General features: G+C 37.6%; 1 protein-coding gene across 1 annotated transcript; it reads right to left on the bottom strand.

The window, feature by feature from the left end:
- Window positions 1-541: 541 nt before the first annotated feature.
- On the bottom strand, window positions 542-18,781 carry LOC309510611 (uncharacterized protein). The gene is made up of 9 exons (XM_082185484.1): window positions 16,396-18,781; window positions 15,339-15,520; window positions 11,410-11,530; window positions 11,004-11,199; window positions 9,764-9,849; window positions 8,526-8,599; window positions 8,153-8,287; window positions 2,717-2,857; window positions 542-1,297 (listed from the first exon to the last, which is right to left on the bottom strand). The coding sequence occupies exons 5-9, from the start codon at window positions 9,797-9,799 to the stop codon at window positions 1,237-1,239; spliced, it is 447 nt and encodes a 148-aa protein (XP_082041610.1). The 5' UTR covers window positions 9,800-9,849; window positions 11,004-11,199; window positions 11,410-11,530; window positions 15,339-15,520; window positions 16,396-18,781; the 3' UTR covers window positions 542-1,236.
- Window positions 18,782-19,856: the final 1,075 nt, after the last annotated feature.

Genomic DNA, 19,856 nt, shown 5'->3' on the forward strand with positions numbered 1-19,856 from the left:
TGAACGTTCTAAAACAAGTAGGGCATATTTTATACAGTCTGATTCATATTCCATATGAAACTGGAAAGCAGTTTCTCAATTTGGCAAACTCGAATCTGATTGGCTTGTGTTCACCAGCTCGGGTTATCAAGGTACTGGTTTGAACGCTTTTGAGAAAAGAACTAATCAGTGATTTTACCCAAATATTTTAGTTTGGAGAAATATTGAGAAGGCCTACTTTTGGATAAAATAATTGGAATTTGTCTTATTTCTTTTATACAACAATTCAGACGGTGGCACATTTTTAATTAAAAAAATATTTTTAATTAAATTATTTAATGTCAGTGATATAACAATAGACTGGTATGAAATAATAGGCTACATTCTATACATGTATAATAAATAAATTATAAATATAAAATGTACATATATAATTTATTTTATGCTGCTGATATATTAGAACAGCATGAAATAATACATGCATTTATTAAATAATAATATATAATAAATGTATAATAAATACATAAAACATAACTAAATATTATATGATAACAGACTGGCATACAATAAATGCATTTCTTAATTTATAATAAATGCATTATCAATTATAAATTAATATCAATAAAATAAATTATAAATATGAACTTTATTCTATGCCTGTGCGGTATGTGTTTCAAATAAACTGACACTTAAATGGTTCGTAAAAACAAAAAGTACTGTGGTCAGTCACTTTACATGTCGATTAGATGTTTCCCATGACTGGCAGTCTTGGTCCAAATAGCTAAGCATGCAAATTGAACCAGGCTTTATGTTGTAATCAAACGGCCTGACTATGCAGGGCTAGCCTTGACCAGGAGATAAAGCTGTGCAGCGCATCTTTTCTGTCATGTTAGCAGTGTGCTAATCACACGGCAGGGGCTCCATTGCTAAAAACAAGATCTTTAGTGCAACTCAGTGCTCCTTGACCCCCACAGTCATCGTGCTTCAAGATGTCCGAAATCTCCAGCGTCCCTGTCGTCTTCGGGATCAATCCCTTGACGTAACAGCACTGCCTCTGCAGTTTTGCTGTTTATGCAGCTTAATTATGATTGGGCTGCGCTGCGTGTCGGCTTGAAGCGCAGTAATGAGTGGAATCAGGGCTTTTTTCTTTCTTTCTTTCGGAGGTGTGCTTTTAATGTCGTCGTCTTCAATCAGCCGCATGTGTCTGGGCCTGCTCAGAGATGTCAAGACGAAGGATGTTTCATCTATTTTTACGGTTTATTTTGTGTTCTCCTCATTGGGGAGGATCTTTGGCCTTCTGTCCCGCGCGTCTCCGGATCTGCGGGTTTTAATAACAAACAGAACGTCAGTTGAAAGGCATTCGAGATGCGTTTTAATGTGACAGTGTTTCAATTCTTACTCGCTGCGACGGTTAAACATTTCTGGTCGGTTTCTTTGTGTCAACTCGATTTAGAGATTGTCGGCTCAACTGTCTGTTGTTTGTCTTTAAAAGAACACCTAAGTCATCCTGCAGGGGTTCTTGTAAAGGTAACGCAGACATTTGCATATGAAAGTCCTCGTCATTCAGATTTATACAAATATTTACTTGTGAATTTAATCCTTATCATCAAGTTGCTTATTGCTTATCATCAATCCTGTTGATGTTATTTTACTTTCAAACACTTATTTAAACTATATATTTCTTATTTGTGTAATTGCACTTTACAATAAGATTCAATATATTAACATAAGCTAATGCAACCTATCTTGAACTAATGATGAACAACAATTTTCCTTACAGGATTTATTCATCTAGATTAAATGTTAATTTATAAATAAAATACCGTTCATCGTTAATTTATTTTTGTTCATAATATATTAAAGGTTCTCTAAGTGATGTTGGGTGAAGTCACTTCTTGTTGACGTTCGAAGTATTGTCAAACAAAACGGAGGCTAGCTCAACCATCCCTCCTCCTCATGCTTCATTCTCCTCCACTCCCCACATGTGCACGTGCACTAACCCCCCACCCCCACCCCCACCCCTAAAATCTTTCTTGTTGGTTATTGGCTGGAACACTGTTTGTTATGTTTCGTGGTCCAGGCTGGGCCAGTTTGTTTTTGTTGCCGTTTGCGGAGCCTGGGGTGTCTACAGAGACCGTGTGTTCAGGGGACAGGCAGCTAGCGGATAGTGAGGAGATGTTTGCTGAATGTGACAAAAAAAATTTGGCCTAAAAAAAGCGTGACATTTAGCCATTATTTACCCATTTATCATATTCGAATTGTTAAATATGTGTATGCATTCATTCAAGTTAAGCAAAATGATTAAATCCAGCAATTTTTCGCTGCAATAACGCTGCATTGTTTACCAACAGTATGTAAACAGAAGCACCTACACAAGAGAGTGTGTGATTTCAGATGCAGCCATAGACTCTCTCTCTGTGTTACACTGTGTTGGCACAAGTGTAAAGCCTCAAGGTTGAGTTGTTTTGACCTTTTGCCCTTTAGATATTCAGTTTGTGTTTCAGTACAAGTCTGTGTGTGTGTTTGTCATAGGTGAATTTCCACTGAGCGCCGGTGTAATTTGCTCTGATGTATCCCGCTGACGTATGCAGAAGAAATCAGGCCTTAAACCCCAGAGGGCCGCGGTGACCCACACACCTTCGCACACGCAAGCACAAAACTACTACAATTTCACACACACACCTACTACACGCTGCAACTGCACAAAACGAATAATCACGCAGGGAAGAAAACTCACTCATGAGATCTCAGGTGTTTCTCCTTGACAGCGATGAAGAGAAATCCTGAAGATGATCTTAGATGTTTCCAGAGAAAATATCCTGTGTCTCCACTAGAGTTTCGGAAGAGATCTCGAACTGGCTCAAACGGGGCAAGAAGTCTGCAATAACATGTCAGAGATTATAATATCACTTTTTAGTCATTTTAGTTTTAGTTATTTTAGTACATCAAGTTAAACTAAATGAAAATGAGAAATGTTGCCATGGCAAATAGCTTAAAGGGGGTATATGTAAGAAGATTATTGTATTCATCGCTTTTTATTGCCAGTGTGTGAACAGCTTGTAAGGAAACTTTTTAAAAAAAGACCTTCCTTGACCTTCATTTTTGAGTGGAAGGAAAAACATGCTGTTTTCGTGCATATATCTTTAAATGCAAATGAGCTGCTGCTCCCCGCCCCCTTTCCAGAAGAGGGCGGAGCCTTTACCTTTATCATGTTCACGCTCACGTTACATTGCAGTCCTTCATCATCATGAACGTTTATTATCTGCATGCGTTTGAAAGCCATATCAGTCTAAACTTCTGATGGTTTTCTGAGCGCACACATCTGAAGCAAGCGCACAGAAAGCTGGATGTCAGACGGCGTGTGGCGTGAGTATTAAAGTAAGTTCTCTTTCACGTCTTATCGCTCTTAAACTATCAAAAACACAAAGTTCATAAACACAGTCGGTTATGTCTGTGAACGTAAACAGCAAGTAAAGAAATCGCTTGTGTATATTAGATCTGTGTATTAAAGTGACAGCAGAGTAATATACAGTACTTACTCTTATATATGCTGTAAATATGAATCAAACTGCTAAAGAGAAACAGAAAATCACTCACTGCGCTTGACTGAATAACTTCAGTAGCTTTGATAAAAACACATTTCTTACTTGAATGCTGCTGTTAAATGCTCTAGCGAGGAGATAAACATGGCGGAGTCAGTCAGCAGTCGTGGGCGGGGCCTGTGCAATGTGATGTTAGAATCTGCAAACGGCTTGTTCTGAGACACTGCTTATGATTTATGGGGAGTAAAAAAGGAGTGGGTGGATTTTTACCATTATAGGGGGGTTGTGTACACACACTGCACACACACATTCATGTTCAAACACCATGTAAAAGCTAATTTTGCATAATAGGCTTTAATTAAATTAAAGATTTTTAAATTGTTTTTGTTAATACAATAACAACACTGGAACCACATTCAACATTATAACAGATCTAGCCGGATATAATGTGAAGTAAACGTGTTTCTAAGGCGCTCGACTGCTGTTGACGGCTCAGGGTTCAACAGAGAACGAATGAAGCCACACTCAGACATTTTCTACCCAGAATGCTTAAATCTCATCTGATCTAACAGAGTTTATTCATATCAGCGCTGACTGGATGGGCCGCATGACATTTGGATATTTGAGGGGAGTCATCTTATCATTCCCGGGAAAACGAGCAACACGCAACGGCAAACGCTACAGCACATAAAAGACACGCAGCCCAAAAGTGACGCAGTTGTGTTTCTGAAAGCTTCAGCGGACTTAAAAAAGCAAACGCTCATGCTTTTCATGAATAAGCAGTTGGTATAAATATATGTATATAAATCATACATATACAAACATAGATATATATTATTACCAACTGCTTATTCAGGAAAAGCATGAGAGTTTGCTATATATATACATACATATGCACAATATTTATCCATAAACACAAAACATGTATATATAAAAAACTAAATATATTATATACATTTTAATTATTATTATTTAATTGATTGATTTATCAGAGTTATCCAGATTAATGAATTAATTTACCATGTGATCTAACAGTCTGAAAGAGTCTATGTGTATCTGTACTGACTGGATGGGCCACTAAAAAGCAAACGCTCGTGCTTTTCTCTGAATAAGCTGACGGTAAAATGAGAGGGAGTGAAGAAACAAACAAGGGATTCATTAAAAGGTTTCCGAAAGGATAGTGTGTGATGAATGTGGCACTTTTAGAGAGCCGCTGCCTCTGTAATGATCCTCTGAGGTCTGCGGCGGTCACGCTGTTTGCCCCCTGAAAAACACACACCGATCCTGACCTCGCAAACTCAATATCTACACACACATGCCTTATCCCAGTCCACAGATTTATAATAATGCACAATGGGATCCATTTTTCTGCTGCCGGGTGTCACAACGTTATTTACATTACAGTTAATGAACAGAGATCAGCTCATAAATAAATGTATAAATTCGAGCAGGCAAAGAGGATAGAGTCAGTTCTGGATGGAAACGTCGGTAATGGGAATCGGGAACACTATAATACAAACGCACAGAGGAAATGTGCGCGCTGAAAACATTAAAGTGCTGCTGGGTGTTTGAGGGGCCGTGGATGTCAGTCACTTGTGGAATTGAGGTCTTTCCTCAGAGCAATAAAGGTTAATAAGAGTTACTGTCGGGATCTGAAACAACTGCACGTGTTCATCAGGGTCAGAAGTGCAGGAGAGAGAGAGAGAGAGAGAGATGAAGCACAACTTCACCGAGAAACAACATCTGCTCTACACAATACCATCCGTCGCACGACACGGATGAACACGAGACACACACTGACAGCTTTAGCAAACGATGTCATGTCAACGTTAGTGGCACTGACTATCCTGAGGTGTGACGTCAGAGACAGAGAAAATATCATCTCACACTTTTAGGGCCCTATCTTGCACCCAGCGCAATTGACTTTGTACACAGACGCACAGCGGACTTTTCCCTCCACAGACGCACGTCGGTAAATTAGGGAATGAACTTGCGCTCCCGGGGGCGGTTCAGCGCAAAGAGGAGGCGTGTTCCAGCGCAAACGTTCCCTGGTGCTATTTTGCAGTTTCAGAAAACAATTCCACCACTGACCAGGAGAAACCTAGTCTAAAGTCAGTGGCGCGTTCAGATGCTATTTTAAGGGCAAATCCGCCGTTATAATAGATTAATATAGATTATAATAATTAGATTTGCGTCGGGCACAAGAGTCATTTACCCATTTATTTATATTAGAGTCATATAATAGCAACAGCGCCCGAGATCCGCCCACAAAGTTACTTGCGTTTCGCGCTTGATACTTGCGTTTCAGATCGTTAAAATAGGGCCCGATGTCTCTAAAATGACTAAATATAACAAATGTTGTGCTAAATATGTTAAATATAACACAAAACACATACTTTTTTTCCCCTTATAATTTTATTATATATGTATATACTGTATGTGTGTGTGTGTGTGTGTGTGTGTGTGTGTGTGTGTGTGTGTGTGTGTGTGTGTGTGTAAACGCATGCGATATATTTTTTTGTTTAACACGTAAAAAATATGTATTCAATATTTATTATATATTGAACACTTCACAGTCTTCACTGCGTAAATTATAAATTAAATATAGAGAGAGATGAAGCAAAACTTGAGAAACAACACCTGCTCTTCACTATCCGTCGCACGACGTCAGATGAACACGAGACACACACTGACAGCTTTAGCAAACGATGTCATGTCAACGTTAGTGGCACTGACTATCCTGAGGTGTGACGTCAGAGACAGAGAAAATATCATCTCACACTTTTAGTCTCTAAAAAGACTAAATATAACAAATGTTGTGTTAAATATATTAAATATGTGAAATATTAAATGAAACACACAAAACACACAGGTTTTTTGTATCCCTTAATCTTATATATGTAGAGCGAGGCGGTTGTTATAGCGAATACAACCCCGACAGGCTGATCATATATATATATATATGTAAACGCATGCGATACATTTTTTTCAGTTTAACACGTTAAAAATATGTATTCAATATTTATTATATATTGAACACTTCACAGTCTTCACTGCATAAATTATAAATTAAATATAGATGAACCCTTATTAAAGCTACAAGAGTTATTCAGTCGAGCAGTGAGTGATATTCTCTTTTGCTTTTGTTCCTTGATTAACACGAACAACTATTTAATTGACTAAAGCTGCAGTCGGCAAGTCTGGCAGATTGCGGGGTTTAATGTTTACAAACTCTCATGCCCCTCCCCCCCACCACTGAGCACCCTCCCATCGAGTTCGTAGTCGTCAGTGCGTGTGCACCAGATTTTCTGTGAACGTACCCGTCTCTTCAGCGTCAAAACATCATTTTCTTTGTTAGTAGATTTGTTAGTAGACCTTGTTAGTAGATTTTCTCTCCACCATCACACTTCCTACAATCCAACACACCTGCGAACTTCAGGCGTGTGCATGTGATATTGTAACGTGTGCGGGGGGAGGGGGATCTGTGGTGTGTGCACGAACTGTGATTGACAGTCAGATCTCACACAGCCCTGCGCTGATTGGACCAGAAGTACCGGGAGCGGTGGATTTTTGCTAAATAAATAGCAGGTGGAGGGAGAAGCGCGGGTGTTTTCTTAAACCGGCTGATTTATGTTGTTCTGTCGGAGCATAGTGTCGGTTTCAGTGAATATGATCAAAAAAATCTTGCCGACGGCAGCTTTAACTTTATTTAAACACAACCGTACGTTGACCAAAGTGCTGTACATGACGCGGATCTGATGCACACCCTATTTTCTTTATGTTCAATTACTCGTTAAAGACTGAGCTTGTGAAGATACTCAACAGAACAGGCATTTTGCCATAATTCTGTGTATTTTTGTCGGTTCATGCGCTGTCTGAAGCACTTTCTGTGTGCATGAGTTTGTGTGTGTCACATTTCCATAATGAATCATGAAGAGAAGTCATTCATTTTCAGTGAGAGTTGTCCATCTCCCGGTGACATTGACAGCAATGTCATGTGACGTGTTCGGCACTGCAACAGAGCTGAGAATGAGCGTTTAACTTCATGCAAATATGGTACGCCGTGCTCAAAATCATCTGTTCAAGTTTGGCTCTGTTCACACTAGACAGATCATATATGTGACCCTGGACCACAAAACCAGTCACATGTCGCACGGGTATCTCTGTGGCAGTAGCCAACAATACATTGTATGGGTCAAAATTATCCATTTTTCTTTTATGCCAAAAATCATTAGGATATTAAGTAAAAATCATGTTCCATGAAGATATTTTGTAAATTTCCAACCGTAAATATCTAAAATATTTATTTTTGTGAGTGAATGCAGCACAATCGTGAACATAAATGAACAACTTTAAAGGAGATTTTCTCAATGTTTAGATTTTTTTGCACCCTCAGATGTTCAATAGTTGTATCTCGGCCAAATATTGTCCTATCCTAACAAACCATACATCAACGGAAAGCTTATTTATTCAGCTTTCAGATGATATATACATCTCAGTTTCAAAAATTGAATGACCCATGTGACTGGTTTTGTGGTCAAGGGTCACATATAGTAAATTCAGCTAGTTTTTGTGGTTTTCACTGAATAGGAGTGACAACTATATTCATCTGCAGTGTGAACGTGTCTAACCTCTGCTTTATTCTTGATGTACGAAGCGCTGAAGTGTCCTGCGAGGATATTCCCACAGAAAGGGCAGTTCGCTCCTCTTCACAGCGAGTGAAACCGGCCGTGATCTTATTAGGGAGCGAGTCGGTCTGGGCGGCCCTTGGGCCAGACGAACAGACAGAAACAACATAATTACTTCCACTTAAAATGTTTAGCGTCACATCCAGGCAAGTCTGAGCAATCCTGAAGAAGCTGATCTCCAGTGTGTCTGAGGATTTTCAGACAGCGCGTGTGTTTACTGCTTTCAGGTTTTGTTTTGTCTGGGTCTTTTACTTCTCGCTGCTGTTCTGCTTTGAGACGCAGACGAGATCCGAGGGACTCATGCTTGTGAACTCACTGCAGTGTGGCATTTATATTCTCCTCTGTCTCTTTGCAAGCACTGTGTTTGAGGCTACATCTGCCACTGCGATCCTGCGAGAAGAGGTTAAAGAATTAGCAAACATGGCAGCTCAATAACTTCATGCAACTCCTTCCTTCATAAGCCAATGTGAAGCATCTGAGACTCTGCTTCGTACAAACTGTTGTTGGCTGGAGTAACTAAAAATAGCAACACTACTAACTTTTCAGACCTGCAAAATATATATATTTCTAAAAAGCATAAGGTTGTACTTATATCAAGTTTGATGCCAATAGAGTTACGCAAGATTTTATTGCAAGTAAGATTTTTTTAAAGAATTGCAATAGAATATATTTATTTTATATTACAATTTATTTTATATTACAAGTGTAATATTAGACTATAGTTACATAAAAGTCACTGATAGTCAAATTAAACAATAATATAGTATATTAAGTATATAAAAACCCATAACATTTACACATGAAATAATAATAAATTCATTTTAATTAAGAAATTTTTTTTTTTACATACAGTATAATTGAGAATTAATTAGTGAATTACTAAGATTTTTGCATTTGAAAATATTTATTTTATATTGGAATATAATAAATATAATATTAGATTATAGCAATATAATATGAGTCAAAAACAATAATATAATAAATGAATTAAATAATTATTTAATAAAGCAAATCATTATAAATTTATATAATTTAAAAATAAAACAATACATTTTTACATAAAGTATAAAGTTTTACATTAATTAAGTTTGATACCAATTGAGCTACTAAGATTTTTCAAAGATTTACATTGTAATGAAATAGATAGCAATATACAATATTGTTATATATATATATATATATATTTAAAATATAATTACATAATCTGAGAGTTAAATTAAATAATATATTAAATTAATATGATAATTAATAATTGAATAAAACATTTAACCATCTCTTATTGTACTCAACAAGTATTTAATAATAATAATAATAATAATAATATATCTTGTCATCATTGAAAAAAAAAACATTTCTAAAAAAAAATATTTATGAAATAAAAATAATAAAACAATACAATGGCTTCAATGTATTCAAGTTTTTGTTATTATCTTTTAGAGCAGCTAACTATATTTATAAGGGAAGCTTGACTGCATTTTCAGTTGTTTAAATTATGTATTTGCATTATGAGTAGTGTGGAAACTTCCCAGGTTTCCCGAGCGCATCATCTTGTACCTGCCTTGAAATCCTCCTCATCCTCCTCCTCCTCATCCTCAGGTGATCCAGCGGTCACTGGGACAAGAGTGACGGATAACCTGCGTCTGAAACCCACGAGACAGAAAGAAAACTCTGATCTGCAGGTTCAGCGGTGTGGATTTGAGATTCAGAAACAGTCTGACAGGCCTTTATTTCATCCACTGAAATTGTGAAAAGTGGGTGTTTCATACCTAAATGTTGATATTGTGCCCAAATACTGTTTGCATTGATTAATATTTCATTTTGATGAAGGATTCTCTAGAATAATATGCATCAAAAAAGTCATTCAACAAGTGAGTTGCATAAGTTTTGACTTTTACATTAAACTTTTAAACTTTCATAACTTGAATATATGTTTTGGTTCCCACAACATATAGATTTGGTGCAAATTATGCATTTCTTAAAATCCTGTAAATTTTTTAAATCAACTTTTAAACATTGCAGTGCTGATAATATAATTTGCAATAACATTGTTCATATCAAATTGAAAATGTGTGTAAAATATATATATTTTTTTTTTTACCAGGGGTCTCTGATTTTTGTACCCCACTTAAACCAATTAAATTACTACCTATAATTGTACTGAACTGTAAAAACAAGTATTTAATAATGATAATAATAATAATAATAAAACTAATAAGAATTACCCTTATCAAAAATAATTATTATAAATTATATATATATATATATAGAGAGAGAGAGAGATAGATAGATAGATAGATAGATAGATAGAGAAATATTTAATACTGTAATAATAAACAAGTATTAATATTAATAATAATTAAATCCTCATCGATAAATATAATTTTTATTTTATTTAAATAAATTAAACATCAATTATATTACTACTTATTAATGTACTCTTAAAATATAAACAAGTATTTAATAATATTATTGTGATCAATAATAATAACAACAATAAAATCACTAATAATAATCCTCATCATCAAATATTTCTATTATCAAAAAATTCTTTCATTTAAATGATATACATAAAAAAATTCAATAAATATTACAATTTATTACTGTACTGTAAAATAAAGCAAGCATTTAATAATAATAATAATAACCTCATAATAATAATCAAAATATTATTTATAAATATATTACTATTTATTATTGTACTGGAAATCAAAAACACAAGTATTTATAACTATTATTATTGATTTCCACTAATAAACACTGCATCCAGAAGAAGAAATGCCCACGACTGCTTCACATCTGTGTCTCTCGGACCCGGTGTCGGGATGTTAATGTCCAGATGTTAGTGAGTGTTTGTCCCGATCCGACACACTCAACACCTCTGCCCTCCGCTCCGGATGCAACACATGTTGGGCTTTACCATGTGGCCTTCGGTCACATCCACTGCCGATTCGTCTGGACCAGCGCTACGCCTGCTAAGAGAGCGGATCATCCTGGCAGAGCACAACACAGAAACTCAAGCGCTGGGAGGAATAATGATAAAAACTGATTATAAGTCTATTACGGCCACTCTGCAAGCCGAGCTGGGGAAGAGGAATCCCATTATCTAAGATGTCTGGATAATGGATTTTGCGTGAGGGGCTTTTTCTGGCACTGGGTATTGAGTGTTAGGAATATTATCTTCATGAAGCCTGTAATGATACCTGTGGGCTTGGCAATATGAGAGGAAGAAACTCATCGCAGAGACGCCATCGACTCTCTCCTCGTCTTCTGCATCGCTCAGCGTCTTCTCAGATCTCTCTCCTCTCCGTCTCTCCTCACCTGCTGTTATAAAAAGAGCCAGCGCTACTGTCAATTTTACTTCGGTGTTGCTTAGCCGACAGTTTTAGTTCTTGCAAATGAACGTTATTGCAAATTAACAACAGAAACGGGTACAAAACAGGTGAGAGCGAGGCACGAGGGACTCGGATGTCTTCGTAATCTAATTCGGCAGCATCTGAATCAAACTCTACAGATGCAATACTATATTAAGCATAAAAGCACGTTGGAAAAATTACTCTTGACATTTCTCTCGCATCTTGACATCTTGGATGCATTTGCAACAATGCACTGTTGGATTCTCCATGAAAAATTCAGGCAATGCTGCATGGGAATTTGGACAAAAGTAGGTCATCCTAAAAGTTGTTAACTTTTGCATTACAATACTACATTTATGCATTTGGCACACGCTTTTATCTGAAGTGAAGTCTCTGGTTGGAGTCGAACTGATGAGAATGACGTCGCATCACTCATTTTCAATGATATAACAATCAAGCAGTTGAGATTTGCTGTATATTAGGGGTGTCACAATATATCGTGTCACAACAGATCACAATACAAAAATGCAACAATATTTATCGTGGATAGTTCACCCAAAATAAAAATTACTGAGAAAAAATTCAAGTTTACAGAGTTTTGGTGTCAGTACTACATTAAACTATATATATATATAATGTTGAATATAATATATAATAATGCATAATGCAATATATAGTAATGCCAAATGTCTGATGTTACCAGTAAAAAGTGGCCTACATTATTTTAAAGGGGTGACTTTTCACAAGATGTAAAGTAAGTCTCTGATGTCCCCAGAGTGTGTGTGTGAAGTTTTAGCTCAAAATACCCCACAGATATTATTATATAGCATGATAAAATTGTCATTTTTTGAGGGTGAGCAAAAACGCACCATTTTGTGTGTCCCTTTAAATACAAATGAGCTGCTGCTCCTGGCACAGGGGGCGGAGCTTCAACAGCTTGCACTCACACAGACATGCACTGAAAATTTCAAAAACTTTTAGCCTTTTATGTTCAAACCGGAGTCAGACAATGATGGAGAGACTCAAGAAGAAGTGACAACATGTAGAAGCAACAGGACATTTCTGAATGGTTAGTTGATGAGTTTATGTTGCTTATGTGTAGTTATCTTCTAGTCATTGATTAGCATATTCTGTCATGATAATCTATAAATCGTGTTCCGGGGGCGGGGGTTATGTAAATTCTAGTGTTTGTGATGTCACTAACCCGGGAGGAATGTGGTGTAGTCTCTACCAGCCGTCTGTTGTAGTCCTTAAAAAGCCATTTCTTTAAAAGCAAATCTCTCCCTTTACTTTGAACTTTGAGTGTTGTAACTTTGCAGATGTTGATGATGCTCAAACAGCAACATTACACACTAACTAAAGTGAGAAAAGTGAAATCATATTTAACCACCCCTTTAAATATATCTAGTCAGTGAAAGAGTTCAAGCATATTCGTCTAAAATAATTCTGTTTTCAGCTTCAGAATCATGAATATTGTCATTCTGGTGTCTCTATTGTCCTGTGCTTTGGGTTTCCAGCACAAGTCCAAGTCTATTCATTTACACACACAATGTCATACCAAATTTAGCATTTTTATCAACAGTAATATATAGTATATATTTTGCTCTTTGCACATATACTGTCTGTGTGCATGCAGATCAAGTTGGATCCATTGACAGGTACACATTTTACAATCAACGAAACGAGGCATTAGAAGGCATGCAGTAAAATCATGCAGGCAATTTCCCGCCACGAGTGATGCTTTAAAATGTCTCTGAGAAGTGTTTGCCGCGCTCACATCTCCTTGTGTCACTCTCAGAGTAACTAACACAGCAACTTCACTGCGCAAGTCATTACCTGCAGTCTTTGGTCTCTGGCCAATACATTAAATCTAAATTACACGTCTGTGGAGCGAAGGATTCCCGCGGCGAACTGCCAGTAAACAAACAAAGAGCCCTCGTGCTTCTCACTGTTTACTCTGTTGCTGGCGTTTACACACACACGGCTAAAAACACACAGTTTGACCTGTAATTGACAAGCGCTTCAATCAAGCTGAGGACTGTAGCGTGCAACCGTGTTTGCTTTGTTTTAACGTCTCCCTCCGTCACGGAGGCCAAAGACACTGTCTTCTCGCTGTAAAGCGCACTACATGCATGCCGTTCCGTGTCACTGGGTTCGTACAGCGGCTTGCACTCATACATAAATGCATGCAGTAAGAAATGGGACACGTTTAAAACATTGGCCTTTACAGGGGACCCGAACGCCCTGACGGGACACAAGCTGCGCGAGCATCATTGCTTTCATTACAGGCAGTTTGCATCATGCGTGAAGGCCACGTGGCATCCGGTAATGCCCTGCGTTGGCGTCTCAATTCAGTCAAATGTTTTCGAGGCGTGGAACGCTGGCCGGGATGCTCGTAGAAAGCGAGTGTGATATTCAGAAGCAGACTGTAGGGGCTTTATTGAAATCTAAGTGTCAGATCCACAGCCCTGGGAAACTCATCCTGATGTGACTCATTCAACGAGCACTCGTCCGTTTAGAAAGTTCAGCTGAGAGGAAAACACAGAGAGATAGAGTCGTTAGATCTTGTTCCAAAACCTAGTGACCGTGCTTCACAGATGGTGCTTTATTTTACACTGTATGCATTTGACAGTATGCTTTTATTTAAAGGGATAGTTCACCCAAAGATGAAAATTTGGTTATTGATTACTCATCCTCATGTCGTTCTAAACCCGTGAGCCTTTCCTTCATCTTCGGAAATGAAGATATTTTCAATAAAATATGAGAACTTTCTATCCCTCCATTGACAGTCTACGCAACTACCACTTTCAAGCCCTAGAAAAGTGGTAAAGGCATCAAAATAGTAATCCGTGTGCCTGTTTGCACAAAAATTTACCGCGTTATTTACAAAATAGTTTTGTAAACGCACGTTCATGAGAGCAAGACCAATATACAAGCCTTTTAATATAAACCGTTATAAAGTCATTTTTGCAGTGCACTGCTTAACGAAACGTAACGTCTTCTCTATTGTGACGTATATCCGAGTGAAACGCTTCTGGAACAAGAACGCATGTGGGCGGGGCTTGATTTTGTCTGTGAGGAATTGATTGGATGGTGGTGGTTTGCTATTGGCTGATCTCATGTGAGTGACAGGTTGCTCCGCCCACATCATCAGAGAAGAGAAGAGATGCTGCGAGAGGAAAGGAAGTTATTCTGATTCAAGATTACGAGACACGTGAATTAAACAAAATAATGACGTGCAACGGAAAAATCATTTATAATAAATACTAAATATTCCATTAAAATATCATTTTGATTTCATGGTGACTAAAATGAAATAAAAAAGTTCAACTGACTGATTTAGTCCACTTTTTGTGCACATGTTTTGATGTAGGATCGACTCTATAGGAATATCAAATATTATAATTTGTGTGCGGCTGACTTGATGTCTATGCAGAGCGTGACAAATCTGCTACTTATTTTGTAATTTTAGGTCACAAAAACACAATTCAGCTGACTAGGTTTTGAAACGGAGCCGCTGAGTGAATAAGAGGCACAGATGCATGCTGGGAAGAGAGCTGGCCGTTGGACGGCGTGCTCAGAAAGCTCATTACAGATTTGGAGGAGCTCAGGGGCCTAATTAACAGCAGCTCATTTCCTACCTGTGCAGAAAAACACTCGGCTGTCGTTTTTCATTATTAATTCTCGATCAGCAGTTGACCGTCAGTCAGGCCAGAGTCACAGATCTCCAGGCTTCGTCAGTTAACCGGGTCATGGGCATGAATATTAATCCTCACCTTTGTCATGTGGGTACCCAGTGTGACCCCCTTCAGACAGGGCAGGTTTCTCCGGAGGATCCGCAAAGCTCTCGTCGCAAATGACCTTTAACCCCCCGTACGCTCTCCTGGATCCCCGAGCGAACCGCCGGCTCGCGTGACGTATTCAGCTCAGCTCCACTTTCAATCAGTTCATGCATTCTCTAGGAATCAAACACATGACCTTGGAGTTGTTAATGTCATGCTTTTTTGCTTTTTTAAGACATTATCGGCATTTACCAAGAAACTAAAAATAACAAGCACAAGATTATTATGACATTCAGAATTTAATTGAGAATGAAATGTCTAAAAACTCGAATCTGAATGTGAGGAAGCAGAAAAATAAACTCATCTATACATTTTAAGTCGAAAAATAAAACATTTTACATGGAAAAGCTTTTTTTCATTTCTTTTTTTTCCCAAAAGTTAAAGTTCAAACTAATTGAAATGTACAGAAATTTAATATAACTATAAATGTTAGCTAGAAAAGCATATTTTATTGGCTTTGCAAGCCTTGTTTAAATGTTTAAAAAAAACTGAAATATAAAGAAATTATTGCAACTATAAATTTTACCAAGAAAAGCAAATTGTGTTGGCTTTGCAAAGCCTTGTTTGAACGTTAAAAAGGCCTTCAAGTTTGAAGGTTTATTATAGGCTTAAAAATTTCAAAATGATGTTTCACAAACTGTACTTCAATACACAAAGCGACGCTTTCACGAACACCGCCTGGTTTTGAATAAAACCAGAGAGAAAAACATGAAGCCAGATTCACAGGTCATTAGTTCTTCGCCATCCTTTAAAAGTTCCCCTGCAAACACAGAATGTAAACCAAAGTTTTGTTCCCAAGCTCAAAAACTGTGGCAGGAATTCGCAGGTTTCCACTCCCATCAGGGGTTTGACCTCCGAGAGTTTTCTTGGCAAAAGACGGGAGAAGCCTCGCTGCTGGCCTGCTTAAACCTGCCGGTATGCATTAAACATGGAATTGGCCGAGGGAGCGGTGAGATACTCTGTTGCATGGGTGCTGCGAGTCTTTCATTACCTGAGCTGTGCGAAATCTTCATCTCCACAGGAGCCCATTCCCTCCCTGCCCCGCTGCTCCGGCTGAATGAGGCCGCTCGCTCTCCCATTCTGGGCTCCGGTTCCTTCTCTCCTGGCCTTTGGCGGGTCCATTGAGTTCCCAGTTGCCCTTTAATGCCGTTCTCACTCTCTCTCTGTCATCTCGTGCATCTATCGCTGCTCTTGCTGTGCTCTCCATGACCCTGCTATACAGTGAAGACACACACGTGCTCCTGGACTGCAGCCGTAATGAACATGACTAAAGCATAAAGCCTAGTGCACACTACGGGCCCTATCTTACACTCGGAGCAATGCAGCGCCAAACGCGGCGCAAGTGTTTTTGCTAGTTTCAGCCCGACGCAGTTATCATTTTCACGTCCTGCGCCACGTTGTTTAAATAGCAAATGCATTTGCGCCCAGGTGTGTTCTGGGGCATCATTGGCGCGTTGCTATTTTGAGGAACTGAAATAGACTGAGCCATTGACCAACTGAAACCTGGTCTAAAGTCAATGGCGCAATATTTGTTTTGTTATTTAAAGAGCGCATTAGTAATGTGCGCCTATAGGCGGGTCCACAACGCGCGTACACTCTGCTTATTACACACACAGGGACGCACAGCAGCACACAAACATGCCAAATATTTAAAATAAAAGGATAACAATGTAAAAGATTATTATTGTGTACATAAAGATATGGTGAATCCGGCTTGTCCCGTAGATGATCTGCTAGCGCACTTTAACGTTGCGCACGAGCAGATCCGTTTGCGCACTGGAGACGCGTTCGGTCTTTCCACCATCAAATTCCGTCAAGTAAATAGCGAATCCGCCATGGCGCGAGCGCAATTGGCATTTAAAGGGAATGGGAGATGAGACTCTGATTGGTTTAATGCACGTAAATCCCAAAATACACCCATTACTCATTAAGAGAATAGGGACAACACTTTTAGACCATTTTTCCCGTCGTTAAACTAGCAAAAGTGAACTTGCACCCTGCGCTTTAGACCATGTGCTAGATCATTCAAATAGGGCCCCATAGCTGTCATGATTTAAGTCTACTTAAAATAAATAGCCAACTCACAGTAAGATTTATAGTAAGACAAAATATATATATTTGACATTATCGACATTCACATTATCGACGACTGATCTTGAGAAATCGTTTCAGACTTGTTTGATAACTATACAAATAAAGGTTCCAAAATGGGGCGTTCGCAGTGATGTCATAGTAGAACCATTTTTGGGGGAAGAGGAAATAACCCATAGTCTTAATAAAACATACATGTGAACCGTCTGCTAACAGATTATTTATTTCCACAGAAATTAAAGCAAAATTAAATCACATCTTGGGTTTTTAGTAATAACTACGCCCTGTACACACTACTGTTTAAAGGTGTAGGGCTGGTAAGGTTTTATGTTTTATTTTGTTTTTTTTTTAAAGAAGATTCTTAAGGCCTGTTCACAGTAACACCCAGGACGAGAACTATAATGATAACGATAAAGACAGTCCTAAAAATCATTCTGAATCTAAAAGAGTAACAGAGCTCACATCACAGCTATAACAATAACGGCAGAGAGGAACGTTTTGTTGGAATCACTTTCAGAATGATTTTTTCCAGCATGATGAAGGATAATAACACTGACAGCCAATCAGAATCCATCCCACTTTAAAGAGCTCGAGCATTTAAAGCGACAGATGACAAAACTGCAGCTCTAATAAACAGAACGACATTGATTATAGTTATTGTTCTTGGTGTGAACGGGTTTTTATGCTCACTAAGGCTGCATTTATTTGATTCAAAAATACAGAAAATATTGTGAAATTTTATTACAGTTTTTAAAAAAATGTCTATGTGAATATACTGTATAGTAATCATTTATTCCTGTGATCAAAGCTGGATTTTCAGCATCATTACTCCAGTCTTCAGTGTCACGTGATCCTACAGAAATCACTCTAATATGATGATTTGCTGCACAAGAAACATGTTGAAAAAAAATGTTTTGACAGATTTTTTCAGGATTCTGAATAGAATATTAAAAACCAAATCTTTGAACAGTAGTGTATATTTTAAAGATAATTTTACCTTCTGACATATATAGTTTCACTTGAATTGATCCCCCACACTGTCGCTTGTCACATTGTCCAACAGGTTTTAAGCTTTTCTTCAGAAGACGACGTCCACGCAGAGCACGATCTGTTTCAGTCGAACAGCACATGCTCAGGTGCCGACTACACCTCGTCTAAACTCGGCCGGCGGAGAGCCAGATCATCTTTCCTGTCAAGTCTGTTTCCCACACCCAAACCTCTCTCACATCTGCTGGATCATCGGCCAACACGCCTTCTGGTCCTCAAACATACAGCACTGTACATCTTTAAAACTGAAGACAAAAGCCTCGCTGCCAACCATCTACAAAACACAAATTACTAAAAACAATTGTTGCAAATCATTCAAAAGTTTGAGGTCAGTAAGATTTTTTTTTAAAGAAATTAATACTTTCATTTAACAAGGATGCATTAAGTTGTTCAAAAGTGACAGTAAAGATTACAAAAGATTCTAGTTCAAATTCAACTCTATTTCAATAACACTGATAATAATCAGAAATGTTTCTTGAGCATCAAATCATCATATTAGAATGATTTCTGAAGGATCATGTGACACTGAAGACTGGAGTAATGATGCTGAAAATTCAGCTTTTGATCACAGGAATAAATTACACTTTGCATTGTATTCACATAGAAAACAGCGATTTTACACTGTAATAATATTTACTGTATTTTTGAGCAGGAGAGACTTCTTAAAAAATTTAAAAATAAATACTGACCCCAACATTTTTACCATTGTTTGACATTTAAAATCGTTAATGACCTTTAAAATGCATGAGGTCAAATTATAACCAAGAACTTGCATTAAATGGTATTTAAATTATTTATTTATTTTTCATTTAAGGCGATGAATTAACACTTCATATTTACACACTTATATTTTAATGACTATAGCAATGGATCTTACCGTTTCAACTTTTATGCATTTGGGCTTGTTTTATATCAATTAAATAACTCAAGTCCAAATGCATAAGTTGAGCATTTTTTCTAGCCAAATCAATTAATATAATCTGCATTTATGATACTTCAGGTTTAATTTTCGATCAGAATTTTTTTTCCTTCAAAACATCTTAATACGTTCTTTGTCTAAAAACACAACAAAAAAAACTTAAAAAAATTGCACTTTGGTTCAAAATAAATTTGCATTAAAGCAAGTCTGGCCAAATTTTGACTCTGATACACCAAACTTCATGAGCCACTCAGATCCGCTCAGAGGATGTCTGAATCACATTAAAAACACATTAAAGTCGCTGGGATGAAGACTTACTTCTTCTCACATTATTTGATCCTGTGTTTTGGCAGTGGTGATTTTGGGCCGAGGGCACCGTCTGGTAGCAGGCGCTC

Source organism: Leuciscus leuciscus (assembly GCF_965113295.1).
Source record: "Leuciscus leuciscus genome assembly, chromosome: 12".
Lineage (NCBI taxonomy): Eukaryota > Metazoa > Chordata > Actinopteri > Cypriniformes > Leuciscidae > Leuciscus > Leuciscus leuciscus.